The sequence below is a fragment of the Buteo buteo genome, chromosome 9, assembly GCF_964188355.1.
Source record: "Buteo buteo chromosome 9, bButBut1.hap1.1, whole genome shotgun sequence".
NCBI classification, from domain to species: Eukaryota; Metazoa; Chordata; class Aves; order Accipitriformes; family Accipitridae; genus Buteo; species Buteo buteo.
The window spans coordinates 21,222,356-21,241,608 of NC_134179.1; the positions used below are offsets into that span (position 1 = coordinate 21,222,356).

The 19,253-nt window shown below is 42.0% G+C and overlaps 1 protein-coding gene across 1 annotated transcript in view; it reads right to left on the reverse strand.

The window, feature by feature from the left end:
- Positions 1-19,253, reverse strand: part of THEMIS (thymocyte selection associated) — an 84,500-nt gene that overhangs the window by 39,060 nt on the left and 26,187 nt on the right. The window contains exon 4 of the mRNA XM_075036787.1: positions 16,710-17,752. Within this exon, the coding sequence (XP_074892888.1) occupies positions 16,710-17,752 (1,043 nt within the window). The remainder of the gene's footprint in view (positions 1-16,709; positions 17,753-19,253) is intronic.

Genomic DNA, 19,253 nt, shown 5'->3' on the forward strand with positions numbered 1-19,253 from the left:
CGCAAATGCATGAAACACTATTATGAAAAAAGAGACACCTATGATTCAGTTTGGGTTAATTACTACACCATGGATAGAGTTCAGCTCCAGATCAAGGCACAAAAACGTACATAACTACATGTACCCATCTACGTGCTCCACATGTCCTTGCTCTGACTACAGTCAGGAAACCTCATCAATACAGTTAAAAAGTGATTCAGCTAACCGCAAAGTGTCTACTTAACTCTCTAGATGCTGCTGACAGTACAGGCCATAATGGGAGCTTAAAGACATAGCACACATATGGCCACCTAAGCAAAGATGTCTTTCTCTGGAGCTGGGCTGTCCCAGCCCATTCGTCATTGCAGCATGCTGGCCCAGCTCTGAAGAAACACACGTGCTGTCTTCCTCTCCCCAAACAAATTTTCCAAATTTGCATGTCTTGGAGAAAGTTTCAATTGCATTGAAGCAAATGGAGCTGTATTTCCTTATACCAAGTACTGTGCGTGTCCCGGCAGATCCATCTATCTGAGCACAGGCAGCCTGAGACAGAACATAGGCATCAAAAGGTAGTCACAGCTGAGCAGCTAGACAAACACTAGAGCAGTCGAAAGAGAGCTCGTAGTAAGGGTTTCAGAAAGGAAACCATTTGGCACTGCCCAATGAACGGCATTAGCTAGAAAAACCAAACACTCTGACAGGCATTTTCATATCAGTGCGGAGATTTCTTTGTGGTTACATCTGAATGACACTACATGTTGAGAGAAACCCAAGCACCACATTTTGGTTAGGAGTGCATACAATGTATAAGCATGTAACAAATTTGTAAAGGATTTTTTTAAATCAACAAATTAGTGTTGCAGACTGTCATGATATTACACCTATGCCATACCTGCAATTGGGGTGAAATCTTGCATTTACATTTGAAAATTATAAATACAAATTATATTTGTACATTTGAAAATGTATTTACATTTCAAAAAGTTATGGAAAATGTGATGGCAGTTCTTGGCAATATGTCTTTTGAAATTGTTAGCATAATGTTTTATGCCATTAGGTATCAAATCTCTTTTTGTAATTACATAAGAGATCACAAGCAACAAATAAAGAAAATGTGTTTAGGTGCTCAGGAAAAACAAATTAGTTTCATCTACAGTCCATAGAGATTTTAGAGTCGTATGTTATTGTTATTTTTGAAAGCTGCTGTTTTATTACTCTAAACATATAGCCACAAATTGAAAACATGGATTAAAATGTCTCCTACTTGACCTTTTCACAGATATCCCATGAATATAAACATTAATTTTATGCATTCAACAGCTTCTGAGCAAGTTATATATTGTGAAAAGTATTGTTTGAAATGTTATTCCACCATACAAATTACATAGTTCCATGGCAAATTTTATGGTTTTTTTTTAATGCTAATAGGCACTTTACAAACTATTGCATAACCTCCACAGATTTACACTATGTGAGTGGTTGTACAGGCATATAATGACTTCTGGTCTATGACTGGATGCTCTCTGCACTTTATCAATAAAAGAAATCCTCTTTGATATTAACTCTTCACCCGAAACGAATCTTGACTTTTATTTATTCATTCAGAGATGAGAAATCAGTCAGCTACTCATGCATAAAACTTTGAAAATGAATGCAGAGCAACAAAACCAAAACAAGCCTTTTCCACTTTCTCTTGGAATTTTATTCCTGTTCACATTTGCAGCACTTTCACTCTTAGCCTTTTCATTATTTCTCTCAGACACTGCAATCTCAGTGAAGACTAAGTTGTCTCTGCTTGGCACAAAGCAAAGTAAAAGATAGTGCTGAGCTGCAATGATTGAAGAGAAATAATAGAAGCAAGCATATTGTCTCAGTACGGCTACTAAATTCTGGTATGGGTTGCAGCCTATTCTCCCTTCTGTGCCTCATCTGGTTGAGGCACTGAGGGAGAAAAGATTGCTTACTCTCTTCTTCTCAGTGTGTATATCTGCCGTAGGATCAAGCACACAAACAGTAAGCCTTTACACTCATGCAATGAATTCCATTAAATTAAACTTACACAAGCCTTACAAGATACAGTTCATGTGTACTCTGAAAAATACATATCTTATCTATTGCTGCACATGAGGCTCCAAGGATGGCATATTAATTCATGAAATATTAGATACTCCTAAATTTTGGCTAGGTTTTGGGTGAAAACTGAGAATTAAATAGAATAATTTTACTATTTTTTTTTTCAGTCCCAAAGCCTACTAGATGTTAACAGCATTATTGAATGTGACTACTTGCCTTCTAGCCCCGCTGGACTTGTAGGTCATGTCATGAATAAAAAGCACTTGGGACATAACAAGAAAACGGTCACTGCCAGTACTACAAATACTCAAATGGCTCTGATATCCCAGCACATTGGTGACCTTAAACTGTGTGTTTTGAAGGAGGATGGGGACTGCTTGAAGTTGATATAAATTTGCTTGCCCATCAGTTAATCAATCAGGCACATGCATGTCCAAAATGAGAGCTGTGAAAGGACTTGCCATACTCTTTACACCAGCTGCAACAGCCTTCTATTGGCTACTTTGCCTCTGTTTATTTTCTGCCAAAGCAGACTGGTGATTTTTTCCAACTTCTATTTTCCTCAAAACAAGTTGCATCGAAAATTTCATCTTCAGGTCCCCCTATGATTTCTTGTAGGGAGTGCTTACTATTCATATCTATAAAATTACATATAAATGACAGGTTTCTTTCCTAGTTTATAACCATTTTCTGATCTGTACATTGACCTGATGTTACCAGATTATTTGCTACTTGTCCTGCAAGGCAGTGAAAACAATTTGGGGTCTCCATGTTTGCTGGTATTATACTGGTCATTAGAAAGCTACTTTAAGTTCCCATTTATTGTAACTGTAGCCATATTGGTTTATCAGAGGACAAGAACACTTTCTGGGAATTATCATTTCAGCTGCCCTAGAAAAGTGGTTTCTGTACAAACTTTATTTTTTAAGTTGAGTCTAAGTTATACTTATCCTGTGGCTTCTGTACCCTTAATGAACTGTAGCCTGCATGGAAATACACCACCTCCCTCTGCTACACCCATGGAATGGGGGCCTCCAATATGCAATTTATAGATTTTGCCTACAGAGTCTCTTCTAAATGGCAATTATTTGAGATGCTTTTCCAAGTGCTTTCAGTCTCAGCCTGAATATTTGTCTGCCTTTGTAACCTTCTCTGCTGTTTGTCCTGTCTCTGGCCTTGTTTATAAACATGGTGAGCAGTAAGTTATGGTATGAATTTGGGTCCTTGCTACTAAATGTCTTTGTAAACACTCCTACAGCAAACTGAATTGCCTTGGTTTGAGGCAACTTAATCCTCTCTCAATGCCATGTGAAATATTTAATACTTTCTGCATACTGAGTGACGACAAAAGAGGCCATGCAGAAAACCAAATTAACTGTAAATTCACACCCTAGCACACTTCTTTATGTAGACAAGCCATCTATTTCAGTTAATTCTTTGCAACTAGGCCGTAGTGATGTTATGTGTTTGTGTGGCGCGGGTTTTTTTGGTGGCGGGGGAGGGGCCGCAGGGACGGCTCCTGTGAGAAGCTTCTAGAAGCTCCCCCGGCTCCAAGTCGGACCCGCCTCTGGCCCAGGCCGACCCAATCGGCAACAGTGGGATAGCACCTCTGGGAGAACAGGTTTAAGAAGGGGAACCGGCAGTGAGCGGGGGGATCGGAATGGGAGAGGCACCCCTCTGCAGATCCCGAGGCCGGTGAGGAAGGAGGGGCAGGAGGGGCGCCTGAGGAGGTGGATGTCCCTGCCGCCCGCGGTCAGACGGCAGGATGTGTCCCTGCAGCCCGTGGAGGTCCACGCTGGAGCGGAGGCCCCCCAAGATGGCCGTGACTCCATGGGAAAGCCCGCGCTGGAGCAGCTGGTGACTGAAGATCAGCCCGCGGAAAGGACCCACGCCAGGGAAGTTCGGGAAGAACTGAAGCCCATGGAAAGGACTCACGCCAGGGAAGTTTGTGAGGAACTGCAGCCCGCGGAGAGGACTCACATTGGAGAAGTTCGTGAAGGACTGTCTCCCGTGGGAGGTACCCCACGGTGGAGCAGGGGACAAGTGAGGAGTCCTCCCCCTGAGGAGGAAGGAGCAGCAGAGAACGTGTGATGAACTGACCCCAACCTCCATTCCCCATCCCTCTGTGCCACCAGGGGTAGGAGGTGGAGAGAACCGGGAGTGGAGTTGAGCCAGGAAGGAGGGAGGAGTGGGGGGAAGGGGTTTTAAGATTTGGGGTTTACTTCTCATTATCCTTGTTTTATTTTGATTGGTAGTAACTTAAATTGATTCTGTTTCTTCCCCAAGTTGAGCCTGTCTTTTGCCTGTGACCACAAGTGGTGAGTGATCCCTCCTTGTCCTTATCTCGAACCACAAGTCTGCCTTTATCTTTTCTCCTTGTCCCACCTTGGCCAGGGGACAGGAGGGGGAAGTAAGGGAGTGGCTGCGTGATGCTTTGTTACCGGCTGGGCTTAAACCAGGACATGATGATATACCAGCATCCCTGAGAAAAAGTTTCATTTACTCTTCTTGCTTTCACTTTCACTGTCATGACTCGAGAGCTGGTGTCTAGTCAGTGAGAGAATCTTATTATAGCAATGTCCAAATGTGACACACAGCAAGGATTAAAATGTTATCCAACTTGTACATGCATAAGCAGGCTCCCTGGAAACAGAATTCAGAATGATATTTTCATTTTCAAACCTGTATTTTCCTCCACCTGAGCAGTCAATGGAGCATCTTCGTTTCTAAGTAAGATCCAATTATAATGAGAGCTTGGACTGACAGGAAACATTATTATAACTGAATGAGCTGTCAAATCCGTGATTAATAAGGTTTTTCATTTAGGTTCAACAATAGCAGCATCAGACCACTGGCATATTATTATTCAATAACTCATAACAGTCATAAGAAGTTTTACTTTCAACTTTGGAGCGTAGAGGGAGATCTCACATTTAGATCTTCATATGGGGCAGAAGTGGTTTCAATATTTCATGAGAGGATTTTATCTCTGTGTTTTCTGAAGATGCAAATTAACGAAAAGCCTTATGCAAAATCTAAACCTGCTATTTAAGGACTCAGTTTCTGTTTTCCTCCTAGCTTCCATATTTTTTGCATCAACATTCTTATTGCTTGAACCATGAGAACAGAGAGGGAGTATCAGTAGTGTAGGAGGTTTGTAGCCTGGGTGTCCACATCATCAGACGTTGATGGTATGGAGTATAAGTAGGAGGCAAACCAAGACCTCTATGGTCCATCTCTGTTTAGCAAGGTGCAAAGCAGCAGATAAATAGCAGATATTTCAGGTTAACCACCGTCTAGGTATGTATTTTAAAATCATCGTGTGTGGTTCAAGCAGAGCAGGTTTTTTCTACAGTACACTACTCTTCATTTTTATGTGAGGGACAATAAGGGCAGGATAGTTATGAATTAGGGTATTCACAAGGGGAAAAGAACATATTTAGAAAGAAAAATCCTCCCCCTCAAAAAAGCCTTTTTATAACAAAAATGCAATTCCCTCTACCCTACATAAATTCTGCTTTCCTATCCCATTTCACAGTTTGATAGAAGATAACTGGATATCCCATTTTTCTGTTTCACTAGTTCTCAATTCACTTTCCTAGCCTATGTCCTTAATCCTCTCTTCCATCCAAATGGTGGTGCTGCTCCATCACTGCAAGTAGTATAAATGATTTGGCTGTAAAAAGCTGTGTGCTAGGGCTGACTTCAAAAAATGGCCTCTTAGTCCAGCATTCATTTATACATCGTCAGTTACATCCCACTACTTTTTATCCAAATATGATCTATCAATATAAAAATATATATAACCCATACTGTAGCAGTCTCTTTTCCTCATTTTCTTCCCTTGCTGACACCTTGCATGCTTGCACAAACTAACCTTTGCTGTACAACTTTTAGTTTAATGTTATCATCTGTCAAAGTCCCACAAACTGGGGATGGAGGCATCCTGAGAAACGTTTGAGTTTCCATCCATAACCCTTCATGTCTTGAAACTGCTACCTTCTGTAAGCCAACAGGTGAAGACTGGGATTAAGACACTAGATATACCACAGCAGATGCAGAAGGCAAACACAAAGGCCGATGCCTACTATAAGAATAAACTATGAAGTGGTTAACAAAAAACAAGTTTACAAAGGTGTTAGTGAGCCTCAAAGTTAACACCTTGCCATGCTAAATGGGATTAGTTCACACCTCTCTTCTTGTTTCTTCCTCTTTCAAATATCTGCACTTCAGAATGCAGCTGTTGTAGACAAGTCACCTGCTTTTTGCACCTCTTCTGTAAACTACCATTCAGTTGAAAATTTTGAAGCAAGGTTAAAATGTACTAGTGTCCAGGAATTTAATTGTTGTTGTTATTTTTATGTTGTTACTGTTGTTCCTATGGTGGTAGCCAATGCAAAAAATGCTGCATACATGCAAAAATCATGCTTGTCTCTATAGATATCCTAGATGGGAAAATGAAGCATTGTGTCCCACTTCATAGACAGAAGAGACAGCTACATGAACAAGTTGCCACCAAGTAAATGAGCGTTGATTTACAGCTCATTAACCACTCCATGGCAACCGTCTGTGTGGTTATTGCTCCAGAGTGAATGTGAGGTAGCTCTGACCCTTACTGAAAGTGAGGCAATGTATCTTGCATTTCCCTGAGATTTAAGCATCCATATAAAGTAACTAATGAGCTGTAAATCCACACTCTTTCTTTACACATGTCAGTTTCTTTGGGTATCTTGAGGCAATGATATTTATGCAATTTATCTGGTGTCACTGAAGCAACATGTGACAGAAGTGGGAATGTAAACCAGACCTACTGAGCTCCTGCAACCCCCACTCCTCGCATGGCCAGAATTTTCTTGAAGAGCTGTTGTTCAATTGCTTGGCACGTCTCCCTTCAAATGAAAGCAATTCACAGGCAAACTCAGCCACTCTTTTCCTCATTAATACTGCAAAGCATGCATATAACTCTGATGCAAAACAGATGGATCGGTAAAAGTAGCTTCCAGATACAGTTTCTTCATTTCACACATAAGATACTATTTACTTTCTCAAAGACTCTTAAATTTAAACTTTAAAAGAAAGTGATGCTTTGGGAATAGCTTTCTCCTGTTTTATTAATCAGATTTCAACTCTACCTAATCTAGGGTCCAAATTAGTGCAGTTTAAGCAGTCTTTAGCCACTGTATTGTCCATTGGGGTGGTGCATGGCGTGCCACAAACTAGCAAAGAAGCTTCTTTCTTTTCCTTTTTTCTCCAGTGACTCCTATCAAGTGATACTCTACTAAGACTCCATTACACTAGTTCAGGTGGACCATTGATACAAACCACTGCCTACAGTAATTGCAAGCCTGGGATTATTGTTCTGATTTTTCAATACCCTGTGCCTCCTCAAACTCCTTGTTACTTTCTATTAAAAAAAGGAAAGAGAAAAAGAAACCCATGGAGGGGGAAATCTGAACCACAGCATCACAACATATTGCCATTTAAAATATTTGCTGGTAAAATTATTTCATGTCCTGAGGTAGAACAAGAACATAATGCTGTTAAATACCTTGACAAAGTTCAGTGTAAATTATACACCTCTATCCATAAAGAAGGGAAATTAATTTTCTCAATACAGACATTAAATACATTGGTTTTCAGCTCTTAAAAGCTCCCTCATATAATAATTGATAAACCTCACTATTTGTTTTATTATCAACATGCTTTTTATGTCATGTGTATGCACTAACACATTCAAAAAGAAGAGGGAAAGCCCAGGACTTGGACCATCTTCACAAATTTTAATGGATTTGATGAGTCTCTCCACAGCACTCTCTGTTTCCTGATAATCACTCAATTCCTCATTGCAGGGACTCTCTGGAAAATGTGAGTTGTACCTACAGGTCCTTTGGGATTTGACCCTGCTGTCATACTAACAGCAACTTTCTCATTTCATTTCACGGGGCGATATATTTCGAAGCATAATACCAACCTTGTGGGATGCTTCCAGTTCTGGGATGCCCAGCTCTGATAGTACTGCAAAAGCTTGAATTTCATGAAGGAAGGCGTAATGCAAATGGGAAATGTCAGTGCTTTCTTTTACATTGACCACATACAACACTTTAGTGACTCTGATGAGCATCATTCTTTTCTTTTTTTTTCTTTTTTAATGGAGGCTACGTCAACACTAGTTGATTAAACCATGCCTGTAAACATCCCTAAGCTCAGTTTCAACCTGTGCCAACTAGTGCTTTCCCAAACCGGACTGGAGCATGATCTGGGAGTTAAAGTACCCCAAGGGCCACTCCCAGTACGCAGTTTGCAAGCAGCCCCACAAATTTGAAGACCGAAAGAGTTCCTAGCAGAGACATCAGCCACCTCATGCCAGTTGGCCTTCAGAGCCCAGTAAAGTCCCTGAAGGTGTTTAAGCAGGGATGGAATCAGAGAGCCTGGCAGCTGCCTGGAGTTCCAGCAGCTGGCTCTGCAGGAGCTGCCCAGCAGGTCGCTGCCACTGCTGCAGGCGGACATTGCAGGAGTACAGGGACTGTGTTTCCTGCTGCAAATTCATTGTGGTGTAGATTGTCTCGGGCCAGTTTAAACTGGAAAACTCTTTGGTGACTTCCGAACAGACCAAAATACAGGCCATAATAGGTAGCACTTCAATAACCAGCTATCCACAAACTTAGTTTTCCAACATTCTTGCCATGAGGAGAAGGGCAAACGATAGAGTGCAGCCTGGAAAAGAGGTTCACAGGAAGTCAGGCTGCTTGGAACCCCAGCTGAAAAAAAAAACATTTCAGATTCCCCCACCCCAATTATATTTTTGGAGGGTTATTCTGCTGCAGTGTTTCCTAGAATTTTAGATTTATTTTTCTACTTTTTTCTCCTGCTTTATAATCATAAATAATTATGTGATTTGTTATGTTACATGTTTTGTTATGTTATGCACTTTCTGCAAGAGAGAAAAAAATGTGCCAGCCAATTCTCCCTTTACTGACATCAATGGCTTTTGGCTCAAATGCTCCATGCAGGATTTTCCTTCTTCTTATCAAGGGTTCCATATTTTCATGTGGTCCAATTTTTTATTTCTTCTGGGCATCCTTTTTATTTTGATATTTCTTTTCTCTTTGTTCTCCAAGTAATTCATTTTTAGCTCTAAATTAAGCAATTTGCTTTTAACCAGTTGGCATTTTCATCAGTCAGCGTATCCAAATGTTCATCTGTACCTTCCTTAATTTCATGTACTGTATCAGCATTTCCTGTAGCAGTAATGGCTTTCTGCAACGAGACTTACACCTCAGATTGCCCTGCTAGTTTTTCAGGCAATTATCTATTGCCTGTCCTTCTGGCAGGCACATTGCTATCTTCCCCACTGTATTTTCATTTTGAGAGTAACATCAATCCACAGTAAGTGCCTGCTACAGACTTGATGCTTCTCTGTGGAAATTTTAAGCTTTTAGTATTGTTTAAAAGAGAAAGAGGTCTTAATGCCAACTCTCCATACTGAGAATATCAGGAAAACTCCAGTCATTTATTAGCTGGGGCTTTAGCATTTCCTGCTCTTCTAACTCCTTCCTGTTGGTACATACAGAGTCCATAGGGTACCTGGCAGTCCTGGTCCCCCATCATCCAGATGCGAGTGCTTCTCCAGCCAGCATTTCTTGGTTTCTTTTGCAGAAAAACCTGGGACATGTGGTGGGATGGCATACATGCAGGCTTCAGCTCAGCATGGTATCAGGATGCATATAGCATTCCCAGAAAATGGTCATGGCCCCCAGATATGGACATAGCCATAAGGATCTCTGCAACAGAGCAGCAATATAAAGTCCTTCAGCTCGGACTGTCCAATCTACAAGAGAATTAAATGGCTTGACACTTGTCAGCACCTACAGCCTGCTCCAGTTTTGCTCCTACGAACCTAGCTGAAGACCAATGCTCTGCTGAGGTTTGGAAGAGGTGCTGCTGGGGGAAGAGATGAAAACCCATCTGTGACTTGGGATGTCCCTGCAGCTCCTACCCGATAATGCCTGTGGCCTTGGGTTCAACTCACTGCATGAGAGAAGAGCAAGTGGGTGAGATGTGTTGGGAAGAAGACAAACCTGTCTGAAATCAGTAGAGAGGACTGGGGAACCATGGTCCTATAAGTTGTGGGGGCTGAAGGGCACAAGACAAGTGCAGTGTTTGGGGGCCTAAGGTGCCTGGGTCTGGGTGAAATCAGGCACATGTGGCACAAGGATGGGTATTAGGAGGGAACAGACCCTGTGGCACAGTGTGGATGTAGTGCTTGGAGGATTGAGAAGCTGCAGCGCAAGGAGTTGGGGATTTGGGGCCTGACTCACTGGGTAGGGACGGGATTTTGAGAGACTTCAAGAACTTGGCCATAATGACAACATGTGGTGGTCATTAATATGTAGGGCCTGTGCTTCCAGCCTTCCCATGCTATTTATTAGGGACTTACAAAGCTATGGGAAAGCAACAGGGAACAACAGTACATGAGATGTGGGGATGGAGGGGGAGAGAGGGGGTGAAAGGTTAGACTCCAGGAAGAGGGAAGCCTCCTCTTCAGTGGGGACAGAGAAAAAAAGAGAGGAAGAGGAAGAACAGCTGCAGCCTCAGCAGCTACAATGCTGCACCAGTCAGAGAGAAAATCTCTTATATTTGCATATGCATATTTTTGCATCTCCTAATGAACCACACTTTCCTCCCTCATTTCCAGTGCCAAAAGATTATTAATTCCTGAAGTCTGTTCTTACCTATTCCTTTCTGGCTGTCCTGCATGCATTTTGTAATATGTATTTGTTTAGGAAGGTTAGTTTCTTGCTACACAGCAGAAATATTTGTGTTAAATCTACTCTATAAAGGCTCTAAAAATGTGAAAAATGCTCTGGAAGCAGAAAAGAAATAGTTAGGAGGAAGGAAAGGAGGCACTGCAAGAAAACTCATTTGCTGCAGCTTATGTCTTATCAATTTAATTCCAGATAAGTCTTCATTTTGCTGTGAAGACAGATGCGATAAATATGTTAATGGCAGATTTTGATAGTTCAGTTTGTAGAACTGCAAAGCCAGATGGAAGTGATAATTTTTCTTTCATTTTAATTTTGAAATAAAAAGCAAGAAAGCAAGAAAGTTCCTGATATCGTAACACTGTAATGACTTTTTGAAGGATAATGGACCTTAGCACAGAATGACGATTAACTATCATGCCCTGATACTTACTATTTTATTAAATTCCAGTTTCCCTGGCTGGAATTCTCTCAGCTTTCTTACCAGAGCCAAGCAGATTACTGCCTGTGACTGACTTTTCCAGTTCCACATTTGTAAAGATATTGAGCAGCAATCCTAACTTGAAGCTGGTGAGTATTTTACGGATACTACTGTTGCCCAGGCTAGATACATGCCTAAGCCAACCACTGAAAATAGCCTTGGATGTAGCTAACCTCTCTTACTGTTTATCAGGAGCCAAATACTGTCTTTCTAAATTTCCTTTAGCAGTGCATTTAGTGACCTTGGGGTATTACGAGCATCAGGACTAAACTGTGGCCTTCCATGCCTTGATTACAGTTCCCCAAGTATTAACATGCACCTAGCAATATTTGGTGTGGGCTCTTCTTTGATTGTTTCCATTTAAAACAAAGCCATTGAGGGACATATATTAACACCTTCTTAAATCTGTAGGATATTTACTGCCAGAACTGTGTTGGCGATTTCTTTCAATCTGTTAATCACATAGTACTGGGTCAGTCTCTCAGCTGAACAGGTAATTCTGATAGGCAAAAAGAAAACTAGAAAACTTTTGCTGCTTGAATCCCCTTGAAGGGGAGGAAACTGTAGGTAGGAGGTAAAAAGCCTGAGGAAATTTTAGGAAACAATTTTTGAGCCTTTTCTGTTCAGGGTCCCACCCAAAATATTACTCTGGAATTACTAAGTGAAAACTTGGTTTGTTATATTTACCATGGTATTTCTAACTGTGAAAAGAACAAGCACATCTGGCTTGTTCTTTTTAAATTAATTTTAATTTCAAGAAGATGAGGTCCTGACTGGTTCCTCTCATGGGAACTTCTCTCCAGAAACAACTTGGCAAGAGAGTGAGGTGCTCCATTCTCAAATCAGTAGCAGTAACTGCAGGGTTTTATTAGGTCATTCTCATTTTCTAGCTAAGCTTACAAATCAGAAACTGAATGGCATAAACTATTTAATTCAACATGGCAGTTAGAGCTCCCTGAGGACTTTATTCCAATGAATCCAGTGAGGAAAACATGGATTTCTTGTGAATGACTGCTTGTATCCCAAGTTTTACCATTAGACAAAGGGTACAATTGTTGTTTGACTGTCCTCAGCTGGGGGTGCAAAGTCAGTAGGGTTTGTGGGTAGAGATGATACTAGTTATTAGATAGATATCTGATATTGATATTAGAGAGAGATATCTGAAATATAAGATTAATTTCATCATTCAATACATGTTATTTCATTTCATGTGTTTACTTTGCATGTATTTTCTTGGGATTTTTCTTTCTTTATTCAGTTAACAACTAATACGAAATTGCAAACATATGTGGTCTGGATGTTTCTTATCCAAACAAAATGATCAGATGAGAGGGAAAGGGAAAGTCTACACTGCGCTGTGGAGAGGAGAGGGAAGATCCCCAGGCTCTGGAAGTGAAAGCTCTGTCAGCAGGAGCCAAGCCAACTTAATTAGCCCTGTGAAGAGACTGAGCAGAGTGCTTGGTTAATGCAGCTATATTTTGTTTGAGAATCCATCTGTTGTCCCTGGACTTTGCTGAACTGTGCAAACATCCATGTCTCTACAGCATTGCACCTTGCACGCAAGCGGAGCCAGTCCTTGCACTCATCTGAGGTTTCCAGTCCATGCTTGCTGCTAATCTCATACAATTCAGTGACTAACATGACCAAAAGTACACAGTGAAACATACAGTCCTGCTCCTGGCCCTAGTGTTCCCTTACCAAGGTCAGAGAACAGCAGGCAGAGACAGCTGGAGCCCCTCTGCCCTCACAGCCTTGCTGTGAGCTAAGAGGCAATCAAAGCAAGCTGTAGCTAGAGGTGACCCATCCTTGCAGAGCATCCTCAGGTATTGGCATAAAACAGCCGGATCTTAGTCCTCTGTGGACTCGTGCAGCAGCAGCATTTAATCCTGGAGCACCAAGCACAAGCAGAGCTTCCCAACTGGTGGGCAAGGAAGCCATTCACCACCCTCCAGCAAGCAGCCAGAGCTCCCTAAACATCAGGCAGGGAGCTGCCTGCAGGAGCACCATGGCAATTCATGCAGCACTAAAGCTTATTCCAGGCTGCCACCTTGTCAGGCTTAAGTTCAGCTCATTAGGATGTTCGTCTGTTATTTATGCAAATAAGTCTATGCATAGCCACAAAATATGCAAAGCGGGCCATTTATCAGTTTGGCACAATTTCCAACTTTCTGAACCCTCAGGGATCCCTGATACATGTAGAAGAAAATGCACTCTCCCCTATTGCTACGGCTGGCAGAGAGGCCAAGGCAAAGCCTATCTGCTACCATCCATGTCCTCTCAGAGGATTCATGGTGCTCGGGATAGAAAAGATAATGCATTCTGTGTGACTTTAAATCTATTACGTTACAGCTCAGGATGTTTAATCTTATGAATAAGGGATCTCTATTTGTTTCACCTTTCCAGGGAAGGAGATTTACAAATCTGCGTAACTCTAAGCATTCTGATTGCGGTTTATTATTTGTTGTCGTGGTTTAAGCCCAGCTGGTAACAAAGCATCACGCAGCTGCTTGCTTGCTCACTCCCCACCCACCCCCATCCCCAGCCATGGTGGGATGAGGAGAAAAGATAAAGGCAGACTTGTGGTTCGAGATAAGGACAAGGAGGGATCACTCACCACTTGTGGTCACAGGCAAAAGACAGGCTCAACTTGGGGAAGAAACAGAATCAATTTAAGTTACTACCAATCAAATCAAAACAAGGATAATAAGAAGTAAACCCCAAATCTTAAAACCCCTTCCCCCCACCCCTCCCTCCTTCCTGGCTCAACTCCACTCCCAGTTCTCTCCACCTCCTCCCCCTGGCGGCACAGAGGGACGGGGAATGGAGGTTGGGGTCAGCTCGCCACACCTTGTCTCTGCTGGTCCTTCCTCCTCGGGGGGAGGACTCCTCACTTGTCCCCTGCTCCACCATGGGGTCCCTCCCACAGGAGACAGTCCCAACTGCTCCAGCGTGGGCTTTCCCATGGAGTCATGGCCATCTTGGGGGGCCTCCGCTCCAGCGTGGACCTCCACGGGCTGCAGGGACACATCCTGCCGTCTGACCGCGGGCGGCAGGGACATCCACCTCCTCAGGCGCCCCTCCTGCCCCTCCTTCCTCACTGGCCTCGGGATCTGCAGAGGGGTGCCTCTCCCATTCCGATCCCCCCGCTCACTGCCGGTTCCCCTTCTTAAACCTGTTCTCCCAGAGGTGCTATCCCACTGTTGCCAATTGGGTCGGCCTGGGCCAGAGGCGGGTCCGACTTGGAGCCGGGGGAGCTTCTAGAAGCTTCTCACAGGAGCCGTCCCTGCGGCCCCTCCCCCGCCACCAAAAAAACCCGCGCCACACAAACACATAACTTTTGTTTATAACAGGCATGTGACAAAAAAAAGGTCTTCTGGAACAGTCTGCTTAAATGTGCTTCTTTGCCTGGACAGCTGCAGTCTAAGGTCACTCTCACTCATGAATGTGCAAAGGAACCTCAGCCCATCCCTCTCCTGCCCTTATCACTCTCTTCTCACTTCAGGAAAATATTATCTTCTGCACAAGTCTAGTTTAGACTCAGCATCTACCTGTTGCTCTCCACACTCAGCCATTAGTAACTGCAGGAGGTCTGAGTCCTCCTGACAAGGGGTACAGGTCTACCAGAAACACACCTTAGGGAATTCTTCCCCAGTTCTCTACCCCGGGCCAGTACCAGCCTGACGACTTGTCTGTTAGCTCCAGGGAACAGTTTCTTGTGTATCCTCCCTAGCCTAACAGGATGGCTTATTTAAGCTGCTACAAGGTTTGCTGTACAAACTGGCGGAAAAGAAGTTTCCGTAGTACAAGACAGAAGAAAATGATGCAGCTTTTTGCTGTGTTACCCTTATCTGAGGAACCCACCTTACCCATGGACTTCTCCTATGGGCTGTTGTAACCATCGCCCAGGACCTATGTGGAGCTGTGGATATGCATGTGGTCTTGGAATTGGCACTGAGGGGAGGAACGCTTCCAGCAGGTAAGGAGAGGTACCCACAAAGGCTCCCCTTCCAGGGTGGCTACAATTGGATCTTAATTTGATAGCAACACAAAAAATTAACTTTCCCTGAACATCCCAAAATACAATTCCATGAGTTACGTTGCATCTAAAGTGCAGCACAATCACAATGCAGAGACCTGAAAGTATTTCCAATGTTTTTTCCTTCTTCCCCTGTATGGAATTTGTATTTGCACATGAAGAAAACTGCAACATAAGTAAAGTACCTCCTGGACAGTCTCTCTCATTAAAGTCCATCAAGGCGGCCTGCCTTTGATTCTTTCAATATATGAAAGAAAATGGTGGTGGGTTGACCCCAGCTGGCAGCTAAGCACCCACCCAAGTGCTCGCTCACCCCCCCCTGAATCAGGATGATGTTCTCATCAGGAGAGAGAATAGCAAGAGCAAAAGCAAGAAAACTCATGAGCTGAGATAAAGACAGTTTAATAAATGAAGGAAAGAGGGAAAAAACCCCAGTGATGCAAAGGCAGTCACTCACCACCTCCCACAAGCAGACTGACAGCCAGCCAGTCTCTGAGCTATGGCTACCTTCCCAGACCAACCACCCCCTCAGTTTTTATTGCTGAGTGTGGCATTATATGTTACAGAACATCCCTTTGGTCAGTTGGGGTCAGCTGTCCCAGCTGTTTCCCCTCCCAACCTCTTGCCCACCCCCAGCCTACTTGTTGGGGGGGGGGGGGCAGCCTGGGAAAGAAAGAAGGCCTTAACACTATGGGTGCACTGCTGTGCAATAGCCAAAACACTGTTGTGTTATCAACTCTCTTTTAGTCACAGATCCAAAACACAATGTCTTACAGGCTGCTGTGAAGAAAATTAACTCCATCTCAGCCAGACCCAACACACAAATTAATGAACAGATGCATTGCCTTAGGTTAACCAGGAAGAAAATTGTCCTAGAAGGGGCACTTCTTTCTTAACATCAAGTGTTATTCTAAAATGGCTGGCCTTTTTCTTCCAAATCTATCTGCCACTTGGGTAAGTGCAAAAACATGCAGTCAAAAATATCTATACAACCTGACTTTCTGTGAATTTAATTCTGCCATTTCCAGCTGAGCAAAATTATCTTTACATCATGAAAACATATGCTTCCCCTTAATAAATATTTAAATACAGCCACTTCAAATCTTTTGCATTGGTGCAGTAAAGGATTATCCATGCAAAATTATACAGCCAAGCTTTCTGCTGTGAGTCAGCGTGGTTCCGTTGTTTTTCATGGATCAATTAACACACACTGGAGATTTTAGCCATTGGTGTCTATAATGGCTAATTTGCCTATTACAGGGAACTGAGCGCCATCTGTGTACATGCCATAAGGATACACCAGAGAAATGGAGACTGTAAACCAACAGAACATGACCTATGATTGTAAGAGACTCAAAGACAAGGTGTGATAGCTTACCTTTGGAGCCTGTAGTACATCAGACACATCTTGCTTAGGTACTGCAAAAACAGGTTTTGGTGCAAGTGTTGGCTTTTTGGGAGGCCTTGGTGGTGGATGAAGGGTTTGGTTTTCATATCTTCGCACCATATAGTATTGCTCTTCGCTGATCTCTTCCACTGTTGTCTTAGTCACAGGTGGTACAACTGTCTGGCCATCTTTGCTGAGCAAATGGACTGACATGTTTAGGCGATACACAGGAATCTCCCAGCTCTCCATTGGACTGCTAGCACTACTGATCAGCAAATAGGAGTCTGTGATTTCTTCTTCAAACTGCAGACCAGGCACAGCAGCCAAGACATCTTCCTCAATGGAAAGGTCCCTCACGGACACTTTGACATTAAAAGGCAGACGGAATTCTTTGCAAATCTCAGAAAGCTGGTACTGTTTCTTGTCATGAATCACTTCCACAAAGCCACCTTCCATATACATAGGGAGGAGCACTTTCTTATATGTATCACTTAGTATTTGTTCACAAGCTAAAACGTCTATGAGTTTCTTTCTTCCCTCGTACAGAACTTCACTAGTCTGGCATTGCTGAACTAGAAATTGATCTCCAACCGAAACAGAAAAAAGCTCTTTATGAGGGGAATCAAAGGCTTTAGTTGCTACAACATGAAGTTGTTCTTTTTCACTTCTTGCTATCTCTAAGTCATAGGCAGTTGGAAACTCCCGAGGTCGTCTCTTGAACTTTCCTTTGTAGCTCATAGGGATTAAAAAATGTCTTTTAGGGGAATCACTTCTGATCTCAGAGGCTAGGACTCGTGTTGCCTGGTACTTTTTGTAGATGATGATCTCTTTTCCTGTATACAATAAGTTATAAGGTTTTTGGCTTCCTGAAGGTCCTTCCATTATCTCAGCAATCATGGGAAATTCCTTGCTTGTTCTCTCAAATACATCTTCCAAAGAGAGTGGCTGAAGGAAAGAGCTAATATCATAACAGTCTGTTATATCCTTGACTTCGACATCTAGATCTGAGAGGATATGAACTATGTCCTTTCGAACTGAAAAGAAAATGAAATATATTGATTTTTGTTTTCAAACCGACATTGAAATAAAATATACATGTCTTGTTGGCCAGATGCTAAAAGTACCTCCTCTGAGGTGTGCACCTCCATGTGTTAACATGCACAACTAATAGCACCAGTCAAAGTCTAACTGTTTTAATTTGAGATATATGGCTATCAGATATGCAGGAGACCTCACAAAGGAAGAGAGAAACAAGAAGAGATGAGAATAAGGTGTGCAAGTGAACAAAAGTTTAAGAAAAAGGAAGGGAATCTAGTTCACTGTCTTTCTCACAGCACCTCCAAGTTTAATCAGCTGTTTGTCTTATCAAACTCTTTTTCTTGAGTACAAGATGTATTTCTATGTTTTAATTCATAGTAACTTATGGTTTCTCCAAAGGCATGGGTGGGGGAACATTTTTAATAAATAAATAAATAGCATTTGAACCCATTACACATGTTTCTCCCACAGCCTAGGAGAAATAAGATGTTTTGATAGTTATAAGAATAATGCAAACATCTATAATTATTAGAAAATAATATCACTTTAAAAAAAAGGAAAAACCTTTGTATAACAAAGTCTAAGCTTATTGTTAACGAATGAAATTTCTCTTATAATGTGGAATTCTTGCATCTTTTTCTTTGTCATCTGGTTTTACTCACTATCAGAATGGAGCCATTGCATTTAACAGTCTGACAGGGACCAACAACTCTTTTATAACAACTGAACTTGCAAAATTTTGGATGTAAAACTTCAAGCACAAAGCTGACTATGCAATTAAGGCTTGTTTAAGAATTTGGCTCCAGATCAGTGACACCACAGATCACTGACCAGGGCAGTAAAATTTAACAAGCAAATATTTAATGACTCTCTTCAGTAAGACTTATTCAGCATAGACCTGCACACAAGGATAGTATATCCTGGATTCACACTTCCTTGTAGCAGGATATACCAATATTTTATACATAAAGATTGGTGTCAGATGTATTTTATATGGCAGAGTTTTATGACATTGATTCAGGATCTGTTTATCCCAAGTCTGCTTTTGTCACATTGACACCTTCAGGTGACAAACATCCTAAGCACCACAAGGGAAAGTCAATGAAGGAGGAATAACTAGTGAAAATGGAAGTTTCCTATGAGTGTTTAGGGGAGTTCCACACACATAATTTGTTCATTATTAAGAATGAGAAGTATTGAGGATTCCTGCCCACAGCTTGTGAAAATGTAATCTGCTATCCCTCTTATCAGGAATCTTTTTTATTGAATTGTGGATAGTATTTCTCATACTTTATCTTGTATCTATTTATAGTTCTTCTAAAAATGGTGAAAATCCATTTTTCATGGTCCACAAGAAAGTAAGTAGTTCATCACGTACCATGAAGCCTACTTTTCAAGTTTGTATTAAATAGTTATTGAGGACATATTTAATGCTTCTTAAATGTTGAACACACTATGAAACATAAATGGCCATGAAATAAAATCAACAAATACAAC